The 19,278-nt window shown below is 45.1% G+C and overlaps 1 protein-coding gene and 1 long non-coding RNA gene across 3 annotated transcripts in view; one reads left to right on the top strand and one right to left on the bottom strand.

Annotated features, from left to right (window-relative positions):
- The window catches only part of PLEKHO1 (pleckstrin homology domain containing O1), a 32,032-nt gene extending 21,665 nt beyond the window's left edge, over positions 1–10,367 (top strand). For both annotated transcript variants that reach the window (XM_078355534.1, XM_078355535.1), the window contains exon 7: positions 782–10,367. In XM_078355534.1, coding sequence (XP_078211660.1) covers positions 782–816 — 35 coding nt within the window. In that variant the 3' untranslated portion in view covers positions 817–10,367. The remainder of the gene's footprint in view (positions 1–781) is intronic.
- The window catches only part of LOC128930111 (uncharacterized), a 68,356-nt gene that overhangs the window by 33,121 nt on the left and 15,957 nt on the right, over positions 1–19,278 (bottom strand). The window lies entirely within an intron of this gene.

Consider the following 19,278-nt stretch of genomic DNA (forward strand, 5'->3'; position numbering starts at 1 on the left):
AAATCTAAAAGCAGGCTTTGGGAAATGCCGAGATGTCTAACCCCAACTGCCTGGAGTTAGGGTAAACTTCTCAGGGTGAGGAACCATCCTCTCCCAGGCTGCCTCACTTCAGGCACCGGGAGCCAGTTCAGGGCTTGGTTCCACTATCCCTGCAGGTTTGATAATTTGCTACAGTGGCTCACAGAACTCAGGAGGGCACTATACTTGTAATACAATTCAACTTGTATTGTAGCAAAGGGGTCCACATTTGGAACCAGCCAAGAGAACAGATACAGAGGGCAAAGTCTGCGAAGAGCGACGGGGACGCTTTGGCCATCTTCTCCTGCGGAGTTCCAGACGTCACTGCCCCTCCCAGCTAGGAGGTGTGGCAGGGCACTGCCACCAGGAAAGCCTGCCCAAGTCCTTGGCATCCGGAGCCCTTGCTGGAGCTTCACCACCTACAGCCTGCATGACTGACCATTGCGCTCCAGTCCCTATGGGGGCTGGAACTGATATGGCGGCTTCAAAGCCCCCATTACAAATCACATCATTCCAGCATCTAGTGGCCAAACTCTCCAGGCCAACAATGACATTCCTATCAGGGAGGACATTCCAGGGGCCTAGAGATCATCTCCCAGTAGCCGGGGGCCAAAGCCAGACCTCTCTTTGGCTAAAATCAGCTCTTCGCTACACAGGGGAGTTTTACTCTTTTGTTTTTTTTAGATTCCAGATCGAGTGCTCTAAACGCACTGTTCTGTTTAATCTTTGCTCTCGTCTTTGACCTGTTCTTTCTCTTTTCTAGCCGGCTGCAGGTCACGTGTTGCTCTGGAGAACTGAGAAGGGTGAGCAGACAACCCATCGTGACCCCAAAAGAGCAAGAGGGCAGAAGTAAGCGAAGTCTTTATTATCAAGCAAGAAATATGCTGCTTAAAAAGGAAAGTATTCTAAATTATCTTTTCTTACATGACGTTGAAATGAGATCTAGTAAATGCATCAGTTAGTAAGGGAAAGACCAAAGCAGTGCCGGGCAGTGACATCCAAGTAACATAATCCTGCAATCTACTTGACATTCTCTGATAATGGACTGCTCACTACAGCCTACAATTTCCTACAGATTAACACGCCAGTTACTTATTGAAATGTAAAATTCAGATGATTTCACAGGCGCGTGGAGGGGAGGGTACACACATTATATACGTGTGGCTGCTTTCTCTCTCGTTTTACGAAAGTCCATTGTGTCCTTAACTTTGGAGTACAAGCTGTCATCACGCTGTCATCAAAAACATTTATTAAGTCTCCAAATTGCAAAGTATGTTTTGTTTTCATGACTATTTATTTACGTTTCTCCCAACTAGATGGTGAGCAGTTTACACAGGTGCTCAACAAATGTGTTTTAATGAATGTCTACAAGAGGCTAATTTGAATTTTTAGAAATGAATTACATAGCACAATAGAAGCATAATAAAAGCATAAGAACAATAATGGACCTATAAGAAGGCACGGGCGTTGCTGCCCAGAAAGCCAGGTTCCCGTTCCAGCTCTGCTCCTTGGTGGTTTGACATTGGGCAGGTCTTAATTTTTTTTCAGAGATGGGGTCTCACTATGTTGCCCAGGCGGGAGTGCAGTGGCTATTCACAGGCACGATCCCACTACTGATCAGCACAGGAGTTTTGACCTGCTCTGTTTCCAACCTGGGCTGGTTCACCCCTCCTTAGGCGACCTAGTGGTCCCCCGATCCCAGGAGGTCACCATATTGATGCCGAACTTAGTGCAGACACCCGATCTCCACAGCGCACTACAGCCCAGAACTCCCGGGCTCAATCGATCCTCCCACCTCAGCGTCCCAAGAAGCTGGGACTACAGGCGCGCGCCACCGCATCCAGCTCAATTCTTACATCTATTTCCTCATCTGAAAAACAGAATAACCCATGTCTCTTCTGCTTACCCAGGAGACTGCTATAAGAATCAAATGATTCCATCAATTTTAAGGTGTTTTACAAACGGTAAAGTACTTTGCTGATGTTATTATTTCTTTTTGTTGTCATTTTTGAGACAGAGTCTCGCTCTGTTGCCCAGGTTGGGGTGCAGTGGTGCCATCTCAGCTCACTGCAACCTCTGCCTCCCAGGCTGAAACGATTCTCCGGCCTCAGCTTTCCAAGTAGCTGGGACTACAGGCACCTGGCACCACACCCAGCTGATTTTTGTGTTTTTAGTAGAGACAGGGTTTCTCCATGTTGTCCAGGCTGTCTCAAACTCCTGGCCTCAGGTGATCCACCTGCCTCAGCCTCCCAAAGTACTGAGATCACAAAGTACGGAGCCACCGCGCCCCGCCTGCTGTTATTATTTTAGAAGTGGGATGCATTTACTAGGATGCATAACAAGACTGGGAAACATATTCAAGAATTCCAGACCCAGGCAGATTGAGATGAGGGAAGCTACCTCTCACTTCATCAGTCTTAAAGTAGTCCAGAAGTAATCTACTCCTGGTCTCTGCTGTTTATTATTTGTCTTCTTAGAGCCTTAGTTTCTTTCTTTCTTTCTTTTTTTTGAGGCAAGAGTCTCTGTCACCCAGGCTGGAGTGCAATGGCACGATCTCTGCTCACTGCAACCTCCACCTCCCAAGTTCAAGTGATTCTCCTGCCTCGGCCTCCTTAGTAGCTGGGATTACAGGCATCTGCCACTGTGCCTGGCTACTTTTTGTATTTTTAGTAGAGACAGGGTTTCACCATGTTAGGCCAGGCTGCTCTTGAACTCCTGACGTCAAGTGATCCTCCTGCCTCAGCCTCCCAACATGCTGGGATTACAGGTGTGAACAACTCGCACCCAGCCCTCAGTTTCTTTCTTTTTTTTTTTTTTTTTTGAGACAGAGTCTTGCTCTGTCGCCACAATGGAGTGCGGTGGCATGATCTCGGCTCAACCTCCGTCTCCTGGGTTCAAGTGATTCCTTTGCCTCAGCCTCCTGAGTAGCTGGGACCACAGGTGCATGCCACCACCCTCAGCTAATTTTTTGTATTTTAGTAGAGATGGGGTTTCACCATGGCCAGGATGGTCTCGATCTCTTGACTTCCTGATCTGCCCGCCTCAGCCTCCCAAAGTGCTGGAATGACAGGCGTGAGTCCCCACGCCTGGCTCTCTCTTTATATCACTCTCTCTGAGCCTCATTTATGTCATCTGTAACATGATAATAAAATGTGCCTTACCCCAGAAGGTTTGCAAGGGGATTCTAATTAGATTATTCTTGCTAAGTTCTCTGACAGCTGTAAAGTACTATACAAAGGCAAAGAAATCTTGTCCAAATTTCCTAAAGGTGATGAACTTTCAGATACAGTTTCAGGAAAGCACACAGGCTGCGATTATGGGAGGCTAACACTGGCAGTGACACCCCAAGAGCGTAGAACATTCTAGTATCCGTTATCTTGGGGTGGATTACACATTGCGTTAGGAACGCCATTCTGACAAGGCCTTGCAAAACAGTAAAATGAAACATAGGCCCTTTCACATACATTGACTCAATAAATCTTCCCAACACTGTGCCAAGTGGAAATTATGATGCCTATTTGACTGATGGGGAGCTGAAGCCCGGGGATGTTGAAGCTTACCTAAGATTATGCAACTGGCAAATGGCTGCATCAAAACAAATTCCTCCAACTCCAGCAGAAGAGGACATAGCGTGCTTACATGAAAAGGAAGAGCCAGTCGGGGGTGGCCTTAAACAAACGGCCCGTTTCTCTTTCCTCCGTGACACAGCTTTCTACTCAAGCCAGCAAACCTTTTCTTTCACAAATACTTCATATTTCTTACTATGGCTGGGGTGCCCAAAGAAACAACTATAACAACAGGTAGATTTAGGGTACCACAGGATGGGCCGGGCACGGTGGCTCACGCCTGTAATCCCAGCACTTTGGGAGGCCAAGGCAGGTGGATCACCTGAGCTTGGGAGTTCGAGACCAGCCTGAGCAACACGGAGAAAACCTGTGTCTACTTAAAAAAAAACAAACAAAAAAATTAGCTGGACATGGTGGCCTGTAATCCCAGTTACTCGGGAGGCTGAGGCTGGAGAATTGCTTGAATCCAGGAGGTACAGATTTCGGTGAGCCGAGATCGTGCCATCGCACTCCATGGTGCCTCGGCAACAAGAGCAAAACTCCGTCTCAAAAAAAAAAAAGGATACCACGGGGTGACGTCTGTGCACAGGCAGGAAGGCATTTTTACCCGAGCAGAGTCTGGTCAATGTCCACAGCTGTGGTGCCTGCTCCCCACTTCTTTAATTGAAGAAGTGGCTCTGGTCAGCTTCACTCTAACCCTGTTAGAAATGCCCAGTTCTGGCCGGGCGCGGTGGCTCACGCCTGTAATCCCAGCACTTTGGGAGGCTGAGGTGGGTGGATCACGAGGTCAAGAGATCGAGACCATCCTGGCCAACATGGTGAAACCCCGTCTCTACTAAAAATACAAAAATTAGCTGGGCAGGGTGGCACGTGCCTATAATCCCAGCTACTCGGGAGGCTGAGGCAGGAGAATTGCCTGAACCCAGGAGGCAGAGGTTGCAGTGAGCCGAGATCGCGCCATTGCACTCCAGCCTGGGTAACAAGAGCTTAACTCCGTCTCAAAAAAAAAAAAGAAATGCCCAGTTCTTAGGTCACATCCCAATTCTACACAGAGACTCAAGGGTCTGCAGAAACACCTACTACTCTCCCACCTCCCTCCTCGTAAATAAGTTCATCGTATGGCTTAGGCGAGTCAAGAGTAGCTCATCAAACACACACTAGCGGTCCGTACTTCTGTACAAATATTTTTCACCGCCTAGAATTATTTTTTCATTATTTTGTGTCTCTTCCCTTATTTAAAATCTAATTTTAAAAAATCTAACTCAAATATCAAACATTAGAAACAGCCCCAGTGTACATCCATTTAGAGAGCAAGGTGGCTGGTCATGGTAGTTCACACCTGTAATCTCAGCACTTTGGGATGCTGAGATAGGGGATCGCTTGTGCCCACGAGTCTGAGACCAGCCTGAGCAACAGTGTGAAGCTCTGACTCTACAAAAACACACAAAATTACCCAGATGTGGTGGTGCACACCTGTAGTCCCAGCTAATCAGGAAGCTGAGGTGGGAGGACTCTTTGATCCCAGGAGGCAGAGGTTGCAGTGAGCCAAGATCATGCCACTGTACTCCAGCCTGGGAAACACAGTGAGAACCTGTCTCAAAAAAAAAAAATTGGAAACCAATTTAAATAAGTAATAAGAACACACATTCACCAAATAATGGACGATTAAACAGTTATTCAAAAGAACAACGTAGGCAGGGCATGGTGGCTCACACCTGTAATCCCAACGCTCTGGAAGGCCAATGCAGGAGGATCACTTGAGGCCAGGGTTTGAGACCAACCTGGGCAACATAGGGAGATCCCGTCTCCATGAAAAAATAAAAAATTAGTGGTGCACTCCTGCAGTCCTAGCTACTCGGAGGCAGAGGCAGGAGGATCCCTTGAGCGTAGGAGTTTGGGGTTACGGTGAGCTGTGATTGCACCACTGCATTCCAGCCTGAGTGACAGAGCAAGGGCCTGTCTCTTCAACAACAAAACCAAAAACAGATGTAACAGACTGCCAAAATAGAATGTTAAGTGAATCAGTAAAGGGAAGAGCAAGGTGTATAGTGTGTTCTAATTTTTATAAAAGAGAAACATTAAATATAGGCTTACAGTGGCACCAAAAAAAAACCTCTAGAATACACAAGAACTGTTAAGAATGGCTGTCTCTGGTTAAAGAGACATACTTTTCATTACATGCCTTTAGTGCTGTTTGAATTTTCCCATGGCATGTATTACTAATTCAGTTCAAACGAAACAAAAACAAAACTCTAAACATGTTTTTCTATCAAAAGCTCTACTTGTCCACCCTACTTCCTAGATATCTCCCAAATCTGATTACCACCCACTTCCCACTGCCTCTGCCCCAGCCTAACTATAGGAGTGAACTATGCTTTGCTCCTGCATTCCAAAATCTCAAGGCGCATGTTTTCATTTAAAACATAATTGTTTAAAGAGAGTAGCACCTGGTTATCCAGACTATTTAGTTAAATTGAAAACTATCAAAAGGCATATTGCAGCCTCACCTGCCTGCGAGCTCTAGCCTGCATTATAGTTGTTTGAAGGTCAATTTTGAGTTGTTTGCCCTGAGGGCCAAAATTGCTCCTCATGGTTTTGCCTCTACAGGTTCAGGCCATCAACCCCTCTCTCTCCAACGACTGCAACAGAATTTCTAATTAGTGTCACTAACTCTACTGTTTCTCATCCTCCCTCTCCCAAAAATCCATCCCCTTACTGAAATCAGAGTGATCCAAATTTTTTAATCTGGCCGGTTGTGGTGGTTCACACCTGTAATCCCAACACTTTGGGAGGTGGAGGCGGGTGGATCACCTGAGGTCAGGAGTTCGAGACCAGCCTGGCCAACATGGTGAAACCCCGTCTCTACTAAAAATATTTTTAAAAGAAACAAACAAACAAAAAGATTAGTTGGGCATTGTGGCGGATGCCCGTAATCCCAGATACACTTGGGAGGTTGAGGCGGGTGAATCACTTGAACTGGGGAGGCAGAAGTTCCAGTGAGCTGAGATCACGCCATTGTACTCCATCCTGGGTAACAAGAGCAAGACTCCGTTCAAAAAAAAAGAAGTAAAATGTTAAATCTGATATTTATATTCCCCACTGCCCTTGAGTGAGAGTCCACCTTCAGCACTGTTCACAGGGCCTCTGTGAGCCACTTCCTTCTTCTCCATTCCCCTTACAGACCCCTCGGGGCCACCCCATGCTCTAAACTCCAGCCACACTGCAGTTTAGTGAACTCTGTGCCCTGAATCAGCATTGCCCGTTCTGGCCTCTAACACCCATGCCCGCTATTTACTCTTTAGGGATCCCTGCTATCCTCAGCTTGACAGCAGAGCACTGACCAAAATATTTGCTCAGGGAGGCCAAAGAAATGAAACTGCAGCTGCCACAGGCTTGCCTGTCTTTTTTTTTTTTTTGAGACAGAGTCTCTCTATTGCCCAGGCTGGAGTGCAGTAGTGGGATCTCAACTCACTGCAACCTCCGCCTCCCAGGTTCAAGCAACTCTCATGCCTTAGCCTCCCAGGTATCTGGGACTGTATGAGTGTATCATCACGCCTGGCTAATTATTTTTTGTACTTTTTTTTTTTTTTTGAGACGGAGTTTCGCTCTTGTTACCCAGGCTGGAGTGCAATGGCGCGATCTCGGCTCACCACAACCTCCACCTCCTGGGTTGAGGCAATTCTCCTGCCTCAGCCTCCTGAGTAGCTGGGACTACAGGCACGCACCACCATGCCCAGCTAATTTTTTGTTTTTTTTAGTAGAGACGGGGTTTCACCCTGTTGACCAGGATGGTCTCAATCTCTTGACCTTGTGATCAACCCACCTCAGCCTCCCAAAGTGCTGGGATTACAGGCTTGAGCCACCGCGCCCAGCCTATTTTTTGTACTTTTTTGTAGAGATGAGGTTTCACCCTGTTGGTCAGGCTGGTCTCAAACTCCTGACCTCAGGTTCTCTCCCCACCTCGGCCTCCCAGAGTGCTGGGATTACAGGTAAGAGTCACCATGCCAGGTCAGGCTTGCCTCTCTGAGCCACACCCTTCTCCTGTTGGAACAAGCATCCTTTCCATTAAAAGTAATACATCCCCTCTTATTTAAGTGACAGATGGTTAAGATTGTTACTTTTGGCCAAACATGGTGGCTTACGCCTGCAATCCCAGCACTTTGGGAGGCCGAGGCGGGCAGATCACGAGGTCAAGAGATCGAGACCATCCTGGCCAACATGGTGAAACCCTGTCTCTACTAAAAATACAAAAATGGTGAAACCCTGTCTCTACTAAAAATACAAAAAATTAGCCTGGGATGGTGGTGCGTGCTTGTAATCCCAGGTACTCGGGAAGATGAGGCAGGAGAATTGCTTGAAACCGGAAAACAGAATTTGCAGTGAGCCGGGATCGCGCCAGGGCACTCCAGCCTGGTGATAGAGTGAGACTCTGTCTCAAAAAAAAAATTGTTACTTTTGCTTTCAGCAATCCTCTAAAAAAAAAGGAAGAGGACAAACTTTAAGGCCAAAAACTAACTTCTATCAGCCATGCAGAAGTTCCAAGAGGTGACCTGTGTTCTTCACATAAAGACCTCCACAAAGGCCCCTTCTGTCATGGAGTCACAGTTCCAGCAAGCTAGGTTCATCCTCGAATGTGTAATGGCTTTCCAAGCCTACCTGGAGAACCGTGAATCACCTGGACTCCACTTCCCCTCCCACACTGGGTCCTTCACCCCACCAGGCTTGAGTTTTGCTTGGGGAGAGAATGGTCTCTAGACAATATGTCTCTCCCTATCAGTCTGCAGGATGCTCAGCAGGGGCCCCTCGACACGCCTGCTGGACACGGCTGCTCCCACGGCATGTGCAAAGGCTTCACACTGGGATTGAAGGTTCTACATTTCTTCATGGACATCCCCAAACAACACAGAACAGAGACAAGGTTTTCTGGTCCTTTTGGAATGTCCACACCATTCCCATTCTTCAAAATCTGTCACACTCCCAAATAACTCCAGTGAACAATGAACTCTTCCCATACGCAGTAGCAGTTGATTCTTTATTTGATACTGAATTATATATTCTCTTGAACTGTTCTCTAACAACTATGGGGCATTTTCAACAATAGTTGAATGGAAAAATATCTGGTTTCCAGGCCAGGTGTGGTGGCTCACGCCTGTAATTCCAGCACCTGGAATTACAGGGTTGATCACCTGAGGTCATGAGTTCGAGACTAGCCTGGCCAACATGGTAAAACCCTGTCTCTACTAAACATACAAAAATTAGCCAGGCATGGTGGTGGGCACCTGTAATCCCAGCTATTCAGGATACTGAGGCACGAGAATCGCCTGAATCTGGGGTGTGGAAGTTGCAGTTAGCTGAGATCACACCATTGCACTCCAGCCTGGGTGACAGAGACAGACTCCATCTCAGGAAGAAAAAAAAAGATCTGGCCTCTCAAGAGGCCACCACTAACTCTCTGTGTAACCTTGAGCAAACCAACGTTCTGGGCCTCGGTGCTCCATCCTAAGAGGACTTCCGATCTCTTAGGATCTTCCGCAGTCTGTGTGTTTCTGACTCAAAACTCCTCCAAGTGCAGGAATACAGCCGCATCCCTTTCTCAAGGCCAGACACATACTAGGCGCTCTATTAATATCTGAATTAAAACCACGGATGAAGAGCTTGCCCGGCCCTGGCCTTTCTACACCACGCCAACGCGCCACGGATCATTGTGTCTTCCCTGGGAAAGACCCTCAGAGCCTATGACGTCACCGATACAGATCTGTTACTCCTTAGCTTAAACTTACATCTCTCCAGGTCAACCGTCAAGAAAGCTATGAAATTATCAACAAGGATTTAAACTGTCGGCTCCAATTTCACTTATTTCCCCTACCCCACTACGCCCTTTTTCCGCAGCACTTGCACTAACCGCGGAAGTTGCAGTTAGCTGAGATCGCGCCACTGCAATGAAACACATTCATGCTGTACATACTCATTTGTTAGGGCAACTGCCTCGACCCTACCACCCAGATCCCCCGTGTTCCTCGCAAGTAAGCCAAATGACCATGTGAAGAACTGACTGACGCCCAAAGGAAAATAATAAACACAAGCAAATAAAAGCAAATTCCTTTCCAGGAATTTCACTTGGAAAACCAAGTATAATGGCAAAAAACAAAACACACAAAAAAACCACCGCAACAAAAAACTCTAATTTTTTCAGCGACGGGGACGTTGGGGGTGTAGACATCTCGAGAGCCGGTTTCCGAAGGCACCGCACCCCAGACAATGCGCGACAAGAGCCTCCCAGCTGCTGGGTCAATGACGCCTTTCAGGCCCTCCACACTGCTTCACTTGTTCCCTAAAGTACTGCTTTCTGGAAGCTAAAGTCTCAGCTGGCAGGAACAGTGAACTCCGTGCCATTTGTCTATCAACGCCTTTAAAAAGCAAAACCTCCTCTACAGCTGTCTTGTTTTGCATTTTCTATTCTGCACTCCAGTACACGTAACGACACACAGAGGAGGCAGGGGCGCTTTTAAAACCGTGAAGAAAGAAGAAATTTGAAAGCACCCAGAAGGCTCTGCTTTCAGCTATTAGAGAAAAGTTTGCATCCCATAGAAACCAGCACTAATTAAAAAAAAAAAAAAAAAAAGTCAGTCCTCAATCCTGGGAATCAACAATAAGGGACTCTTCAGGATATGGAGTACCCCCAAAAATTTAAAAACAAAAAATAAAAGTGCACAGCCCATCTAGCTTTTCCCAATCAAACAATACAGTCTTCCAAAATGCAAAAATAAAAATCTTTTCAGATGTGAACTTTACCTCAGTAAAGTAAGTTTTAAAAAATCTTTTCGGCCAGCCACAGTGGATCATGCCTGTAATCCCAGCACTTTGGGAGGCTGAGGCAGGTGGATCCCAAGGTCAGGAGTTCAAGACCGGCCTGGCCAAAATGGTGAAACCCTGTCCTTACTAAAAATACAAAAAATTAGCTGGGCGTGGTGGTGGGCTCCTGTAATCCCAGCTCCTTGGGAGGCTGAGGCAGGAGATTCGCTTGAACCCTGGAGGTAGAGGTCACAGTGAGCCAAGATCGCACCACTGCATTCCAGCCTGGGTGACAGGGAGACTCCATCTCAAATTAGAAAATCTTCCCACATTCAGTCAATTCAGTTGGCACTACTGTAGGAAAATAATTGGTGCAGATAATCCAAAGTATTTGGAAATAAAAATTTCCAAAAGCATTTTTTAAAGCATTTTTACTCCACTTTGACAAACCCTATGCAGATTTTACAGAAAATTTATCTTCATAATTTTATTATTGTAAATAGTTGCTTAGTAAAAGCAGTTTATACCACTTGAGCACACCCCAACTGACAGGACAGGAAAGCTGTCAAAAAAGAGTGCCTAGGCTGGGCATGGTGGCTTCAACCTGTAATCCTAGCACTTTGGGAGGCCGAGACAGGCAGACCACCTGAGGCCAGGAGTTTGAGACCAGCCTGGCCCACATGGCGAAACCCCCATCTCCACTAAAAATACAAATATTAGCTGGGCGTGGTGACGAGGCCTGTAATTCCAGCTACTTCCGAAACTGAAACTTGAACCCAGGAGGCGGAGATTGCAATGAACTGAGATCTTGCCACTGCACTCCAGCCTGGGTGACACAGTGAGACTCTGTCTAAAAAAAAAAGAAAGGAAGAAAAAAGTAAAAAGTTTGTATGTATGCAGAAATTAAATAACTGTCTTTTTTTTTTTTTTTTTTTTTGAGAAAGAGTCTGGCTCTGTTGCTAGCCCAGGGTGGAGTGCACTAGTGCCATCTTGGCTCACTGCAACCTCTGCCTCCCGGATTCAAGCAGTTCTCTGCCTCAGCCTCCCAAGTAGCTGGGATTAGAGGTGCCCACCACCACACCCAGCTAATTTTTGCATTTTTAGTAGAGATGAGATTTCACCATCTTGGCCAGGCTGGTCTTGAACTCCTGACCTCGTAATCCACCTGCCTCGGCCTCCCAAAGTGCTGGGATTACAGGCATGAGCCACACGCCTGGCAAAATTAAATAACTATCTAAACATGGAGGTGGGTTAAAGAAATTCTGACACACCACACTACTGTCACGTAGGCATTTTAAATGGTATCTATGAACGCGTTAAAACAAATGCTTATGATAGAATTTTAAAAGAAAAAAGCAAAATAACTATATTCCATGATTATGAGTGTTAAAAATATTTTTTAATGACTTGAAAGTAAATATATAGAAATCGTTGTCATCAGAATTGTGGATTAATTTTTTAAAGGGTCCTTTTCTTAAAGGGAAAAATAGATTAAGCTTAAATTAAAAACCTATTGCTTGTATAATGTGCAATTAATACCAGTTTAACTGCTAGGATAAATGGAATGTTGTTTTGAAAGTGCTAGATATCTCATTTTAACTCAGGACCCATGATGCTCGCTCATTCTCTTCCCCCTCGACATTTGTAGAACCATGAATTTAAGCACTTTGGGAGTTGAGTCTTTTAGGACTATGGTTTAAAGATTATACTAAATCTCTATACTAGCACTACTTTTCTACTAGATTTCAAATTTATTGAGAACTAAGATTATATATTTTTGTTGCAAACCTAGACCCCCACGCCCCCATCCTTCTGCACATATAAGAATGTATTTGTGGCCAGGGGCGGTGGCTCACGCCTGTAATCCCAGCACTTTGAGAGCCCAAGGTGGGCAGATCATCTGAGGTCAGGAGTTCAAGACCAGCCTGGCTAACATGATAAAATCCCATTTCAGGCCAGGCGCGGTGGCTCACGCCTGTAATCCCAGCACTTTGGGAGGCCGAGGAGGGTGGATCACCTGCGGTAGAGAGTTTGAGACCAGCCTGACCAACATGGAGAAACCCACGTCTCTACTAAAAACACAAAATTAGGCCGGGCGCGGTGGCTCATGCCTGTAATCTCAGCACTTTGGGAGGCCGAGGTGGGCAGATCATGAGGTCAAGAGGTGGAGTCCATCCTGGCCAACATGGTGAAACCCCCTCTCTAATAAAAATACAAAAAATTAGCCGGGAGTGGTGGTGCATCCCTGTAGCTGAGGCAGGAGAAGAATGGCTTGAAACCAGAAAACGGAAGTTTCAGTGAACCGGGATCCTGTCACTGCACTCCAGCCTGGCGACAGAGCAAGACTCCGTCTCAAAAAAAAAAAAAAAAAAAAATTAGCCAGGCATGGTGGCATATGCCTGTAATCCCAGCTACTCAGGAGGCTGAGGCAGGAGAATCGCTTGAATCCAGGAAGGAGATTGCAGTGAGCCGAGTTCACGCCATTGTACTCCAGCCTGGGCAAAAAGAGGGAAACTCCGTCTCAAAAAAAAACCAAAAACCCTTTCTACTAAATATATAAAAAGTTAGCCTGTAGTCCCAGCTACTCAGGAGGCTGAGGGAGGAGAATCGCTTGAACCCGGGAGGCAGAGGTTGCAGTGAGCCAAAATCCTGCCATTGCACTCCAGCTTGGACAACAAGAGTGAAACTCCATCTCCAAAAAAGAAAAAAAGAGAGAGATCATGAAAGTAAGTTCCAAAAATTATATGAGTCTGTTATTTTCCTTGTCTTTTCTCTACTCCAAGGAAAGATAAACCTAATTGGTATTCCTTACCACTGTAACAATCAGGACCCACCTGAGGGAGAGGGAAGAAAGCTATATCAAGGATGTATTTAAAGCTCATTAGTTAAACCAAATGAAAACATAAGATCCAAAGAGTTCCTTTTATATTGGTTTAAAACTTTCAGAAAGTCTGGGTAGGGTGGCACATGCCTGTCCGAGCTACTGAGGAGGCTGAGGCAGGAGGATAGCTTAAGCCCAGGAATTTGTATCCACCCGGGCAACATGGTGAGGCTTTGACTCAAAAAAAAAAAAAAAAAAAGAAAAGAAAAAGAAAGAAAAAAGGGTTTTAGTAGAAAATATAATCTGATGCAGTAGATTATGGAGTTTTGCATTTAAAAAAAATAGATCTAATTGATAAGACAGCAAAAAATGAATTTGTGCAACCCAGCAATTTCGTTCCACACACACACTAGAGTAGTAATCAGCAAGCACTTTCCACAGAGTCAGAGAGCAGATATTTCAGGCTTTGCACACCACCCAGTCTTTGTTACAACTACTCACTAGGCCTGACAACAGCCTTAGGTAATATATAAATGCATGAGCATGACCGTTCCAATAAATTTTACTTATGGACACTGAAACTTGGATTTTCATATAATTTTTATGTATCATAAAATATGTCTTTCCATTTTTAAAAACCATTCAGAAATGCAAAACCCATCTTAGTGTCTGGGTCATACAAAAAAAAAAAGGTGGAGGCCAGGTGCAGTGGCTCAGGCCTGTAATCCCAGCACTTTGGGAGGCCAAGGATCACAAGATCAAGAGATCAAGACCACGCTGGCCAACATGGTGAAACTCCATCTCTACTAAAAATACAAAAACATTATCCAGGTTTGGTGGCACATGCCTGTAGTCCCAGCTACTTGGGAGGCTGGGGCAGGAGAATCACTTGAACCCGGGAGGTTGCAGAGAGTGGAGATTAAGCCACTGCACTCCACCCAGCCTGGTGACAGAGCAAGACTCTGTCTTTAAAAAAAAAAAAAAAAAGGTGGAGGGCCCACGGGCCAGACCATGGTTTGCCAATTCCTGCTCTAAAGAACTCTTACAGGCCAGGTGCAGTGGCTCATGGCTATAATCCCAGCACTTTGGGAGGCTGTGGGCAGATCACATGAGGCCAGGAGTTCAAGACCAGCCTGACCAACATAGTGAAATGCTGTCTCTACTAAAAATACAAAAATTAGCTGAATGTGGTGTCGCAGGTCTGTGGTCCCAGCTACTTGGGAGCCTGAGTCACGAGAATTGCTTGGACTCAGGAGGTGGACGTTGCAGTGAGCTGAAGTTGTGCCACTGCATTCCAGCCTGCGTGACAGAGCAAGACTGTCTCAAACAAAGAAACAAACAAAAAGAACTCTTATATACGCATAACTCAACTACATATGAGAATGTTCATAACATCATTATGGGAATTAACAAGTATGCAGATACCAAAAATGTTGGTAGACAAAAACTGGAGTTACATGTACGAACATGGACGATCTTACAAATATAGTTAAGAGAAAACACAAATTACAGAAGAACAGTTACAACGCCATCTATATAAATATTTTAAATTGGCAGAAATTATATATCACTGTGCATATTTAACATATAATAAAATTCTGAAGAGGCTGGGCATGGTGGCTCGCACCTATAATCCCAGCACTTTGAAAGACCAAGGCAGGTGAATCACTTGAGGTCAGGAGTTCAAGACCAGCCTGGCCAACATGGCGAAACCTCATCTCTACTAAAAATGCAAAAATTAGCTGGGTGTGGTGGCACACACCTGTAATCCCAGCTACTCAGGAGGCTGAGGCAGGAGACTCGCTTGAACCCAGGAGGCAGAGGATGCAGTGAGCCGAGATTGCGCCACTGCACTCCAGCCTGGGCCACAGAGTGAGACTGTCTCAAAAAATATATATATATCTCTGAAGAAATATAAAGGAATGTTCCATATGAAACTCATTTACCTGGTAATGACAGCAGGTAGAAGGCAGGAGGAGGAGAATACAATTGGAGAAGGCTGCGACAAGGGGCTTCAACTTCATTGCCGATGTTTCATTTTTTAAGCTGAGTGACAAGTTCATCAATGTCCATTCTTGATACCATTGTGTATCTTAAATATTTAATAATAAATAGGCCGGGCGCTGTGGCTCATCCCTATAATCCCAACACTTTGGGAGGTCGAGGTAGGCAGATCACGAGGTCAGGAGTTCAAGACCAGCCTGGCCAAGATGGTGAAACCTCGTCTCTACTAAAAAATACAAAAATTACCTGGGCACAGTGGCAGGTGCCTGTAATCCCAGCTACACAGAATGCTGACGCAGGAGAATCGCTTGAACCCTGGAGGCGGAGGTTGCAGTGAGCCAGGATTGTGCCACTGTACTCTAGCCTGGTCAACAGAGCAAGACTCCGTCTCCAAATATATATATATATATTATATATATTTATTATTAAAATATATATATTTTAATAATAAATAAAAAGGAATGCACAGTTTTGGGTTTTTTTTTTTTAGATGGAGTCTTGCTCTGTCACCCAGGCTGGAGTACAGTGGCACAATCTCGGCTCACTGCAACCTCTGCCTCCCGGATTCAAGCGATTCTCCTGCCTCAGCATCCTGAGTAGCTGGGATTACAGGTACACACCACCATGCCCAGCTAATTGTGTATTTTTAGTAGAGACAGGGTTTCATCATGTTGGCCAGACTGGTCTCAAACCCCTGACCTCAAGTGATCCACCTGACTTGGTCTCCCGACATGCTGGAATTACAGGCATGAGCCACTGTGCCCAGCCAGGAATGTGTAGATTTAATGTGAGTTTGGCAAATGGTTTGTCCTATTTGAGGGGAGAGTGAGGTCAATTTTATCAACACGTCCAAAAACTTGGTTTGAGCTTAGATTTCTGACACTAAAAAGAAAAAATGTTTCATTTGTTTCATTTTTTTAAATTGGACTGAACCTTAGGAGAAAATGGAAAATTGTACTGCATTCTTGCATAGTCAACTAACGTAAATAGCTTCAGTCAACAAACTAGTTATTATCGATTCATTTCAAAAGAGCTGAGTCAGGCTGGACATGGTGGCTCACGCCTATAATCCCTAAACTTTGGGAGGCTGAGGCAGGCAGATCACTTGAGATCAGGAGTTCGAGACCAGCCTGGCCAACATGGTGACACCGTCTCTACTAAAAATACAAAAATTAGCCAGGCATAGTGGCACACACCTGTAGTACCAGCTACTGGGGAGCCTGAGGCAAAAGAATCACTTGAACCCACTAGGCGGAGGTCACAGTGAGCTGAGATTGCACCACTGTACTCCAGCCTGGGCAATAGAGTGAGACTTCGTCTCAAAAAAAAAAGAGCTGAGTCAGATTCTCACTTGTTTAATGGACTCAGTCGTGATGTTGCCTGTCTGCTTGAAGTTCCCCTGTTCCAGACACGTCTGCTGCAACATTACAAGGATCCACATGCCCTCAGAATAGCAACTTTCCATCACCTGCCTCATCAGAGCAAATAGAAGTGTAAGTGGCAATGACGTTAGTGTTTCTGTGTGTGAAACCCTAGTGCGAATTTTCCCGTCTCCGGCAAAAGTTCACAAGCCATCATTATAGAAAAGCAGAAGAAAAAACTGCTTCTTCTGCTTTTAGTGACCTCAGAAGCAGTTGTTAAAACTCAAAAAAAAAAAAAAAAAAAAAAGACAGAGTCTTGCTAGCTATGCTGCCCAAGCAGGTCTCCATCTCCAGGGCTCAAGCCGAGCTGGGACTACGGGCGCACCATCACACCAAGCAAAACTGTCTTCTGATTTCAAATTACTTCAATACTTCTTTAAGTGTCTCTTAACGTTGCTTACATTCCAGTTACCTAAATCACGAGCTTTTTTTTTCCTTCAAGGCCCCCCCCAAAGCAACATCCTTTGCAACTACAGGGCAGGTACTGCCCTCTAGCGATTACACTTTTATAATAAAACTTTTACACACGACCCTTTCACCTGACCTCAAAGCACGGAAAATTTGTAAAAAATGAAATAATATCCTATTAACCCAAAATGTTTCACCTTCACACTACTGGCATTCTGATCATCCTTGTTGTAGGGTTGGCTTGTTCACTGTGGGACACTTGGCAGCACCCTGGCATCTGCCCACTCGATGCAGTAGCACTCCCACACACATACCCCAGTGTGACAACCAAAAATATCTCTTGACACAGCTAAATGTCCCCAGGGAACAAAATCACCCCTGGTTGAGATCCACTGTATTAGCCTAAAGGTTGTCCGAAACATTCTCATTAGACCTGAAAATTATACGGAAAAAGGGCTTCTCTGTGCTAATTCCTTTGAGTGAGATGAAGAATTTCATTTATGCATGAAAAACAAGGACGTACATACAGAATTAAGATATTCAGCTCCCCACTTCCATGTACCCGCAAAGTCCTTGGGACCTTTTTTACGCCTTTAGCTTTCTGTGCCAGCTTTACCTCTTAGACCGCTTCACTTCCTGTCAATGTACATCGCAAACAAACTTGCCCTTGTAGCCAAATGCAGAGAATGTGGTAGGGAAAAGGATGAAGTGAGTCTGAGCGTTTGTCCTCAATAAAAAGGTTCAGCTGGGTGCAGTGGCTCATGCCTGTAATCTCAGCTCTTTGGATGGCCAAGGTGAGTGGATCACTTGACATCAGGAGTTCAAGACCAGCCTTGGCAACATGGCAAAACCCTGTCTCTATTAAACACACAAAAATTAGCCGGGTGCAGTGGCAGGTGCCTGTAGTCACAGCTATTCTGGAGGCTGAGGCACGAGAATCCCTTGAGCCTGGGAGACAGGGAGGTTGCAGTGAGCCGAGATCACCCCACTGCACTCCAACCTGGGCAACAGCACAAGACTCTCTCTTAAAAAAACAGGGAGGAGGGGGTTCTAGCAAAGCATTAAAGCTCAGCATTAATAATGCAGCCAACCAGGAACCTGTACTGATTGTTAGCTTAATATGAAAAGTCTTATAAAATATCAAAAGAAGTTTCAAATCTGGCTTTTAGAAAGATATGTAAGAGGGTTTATTCCAATCTGCTATGAATGATTTTTCCTCATACAAACATATTATGCTTATAAACCTTGGTTCTGTAAATTTTAACACCTGCAAATTACCGAGAACTTGATATTTAAAAAGTAAACAGAGTTTGGACTATTACTGATGACTTCCTCCCCTCATCAAATTTCTCACTGACTTAGTCGATTTCACTAAAGAACTAAACAAACAATAAGAATAATAGGGCTGGGTGCAGTGGCTGATGCCTGTAATCCCAGCACTTTGGGAGGCTGAGACAGGTGGATTACTTGAGGCCAGAAGTTCGAGATCAGCCTGGCCAACATGGTGAGACCCCATCTCTACTAAAAATACAAAAAATTAGCCAGGCTTGGTGCATTCCCTGAGTAACTGGGACTACAGCCTGCAGCACCACGCCTGCCTAATTTTTGTAATTTTAGTAGCCACAGGGTTTCACCATGTTGCCTAGGCTGGTCTTGAACTCCGGAGCTCAAGTGATTCACCCTCCTCGGCCTCCCAAAGTGCTGTGCTGGTATTACAGGCATTAGCCAGCACACGTGGCCTAAACACATTTATATAATTAAAAATATACCACTCTTTATTAACACTTTCAAACCTAATTTTTTTTATTATTTAGTGAAATTGAAAGTCTTACAGCTCTGCAATTGTCAAGCTCTTATTAGCACACCCTTGAAATGGAAATCTGTTTTAGCTACCGTGATGGTTAATACTAAGTGTCAACTTAATTGGATTGAAGGATGCAAAGTATTGATCCCGGGTATGTTTGTGAGTCAGTGGGCTGGGAAAGGCAGACCCACCCTTAATCTGGGTGGGCACCATCTAGTCAGTTCCTTCCTGCAGAAGGAACACAGCCCTGCGGACACCTTGATATTAGCACCATAGATCCATTTCCGTCATCTAACCTCCAAAACTGGAAGAAAATTCATTTGTGTGAAGTGGCTACATTTTGGTAATTTGTTATAGCAACAATAGGAAACTAATACAGGAGCATCTTTTTTTTTTTTTTTGAGACGAAGTTTTGCTCTTGTTACCCAGGCTGGAGTGCAATGG

This window comes from Callithrix jacchus, chromosome 18 (assembly GCF_049354715.1).
Source record: "Callithrix jacchus isolate 240 chromosome 18, calJac240_pri, whole genome shotgun sequence".
Classification (NCBI taxonomy): Eukaryota; Metazoa; Chordata; class Mammalia; order Primates; family Cebidae; genus Callithrix; species Callithrix jacchus.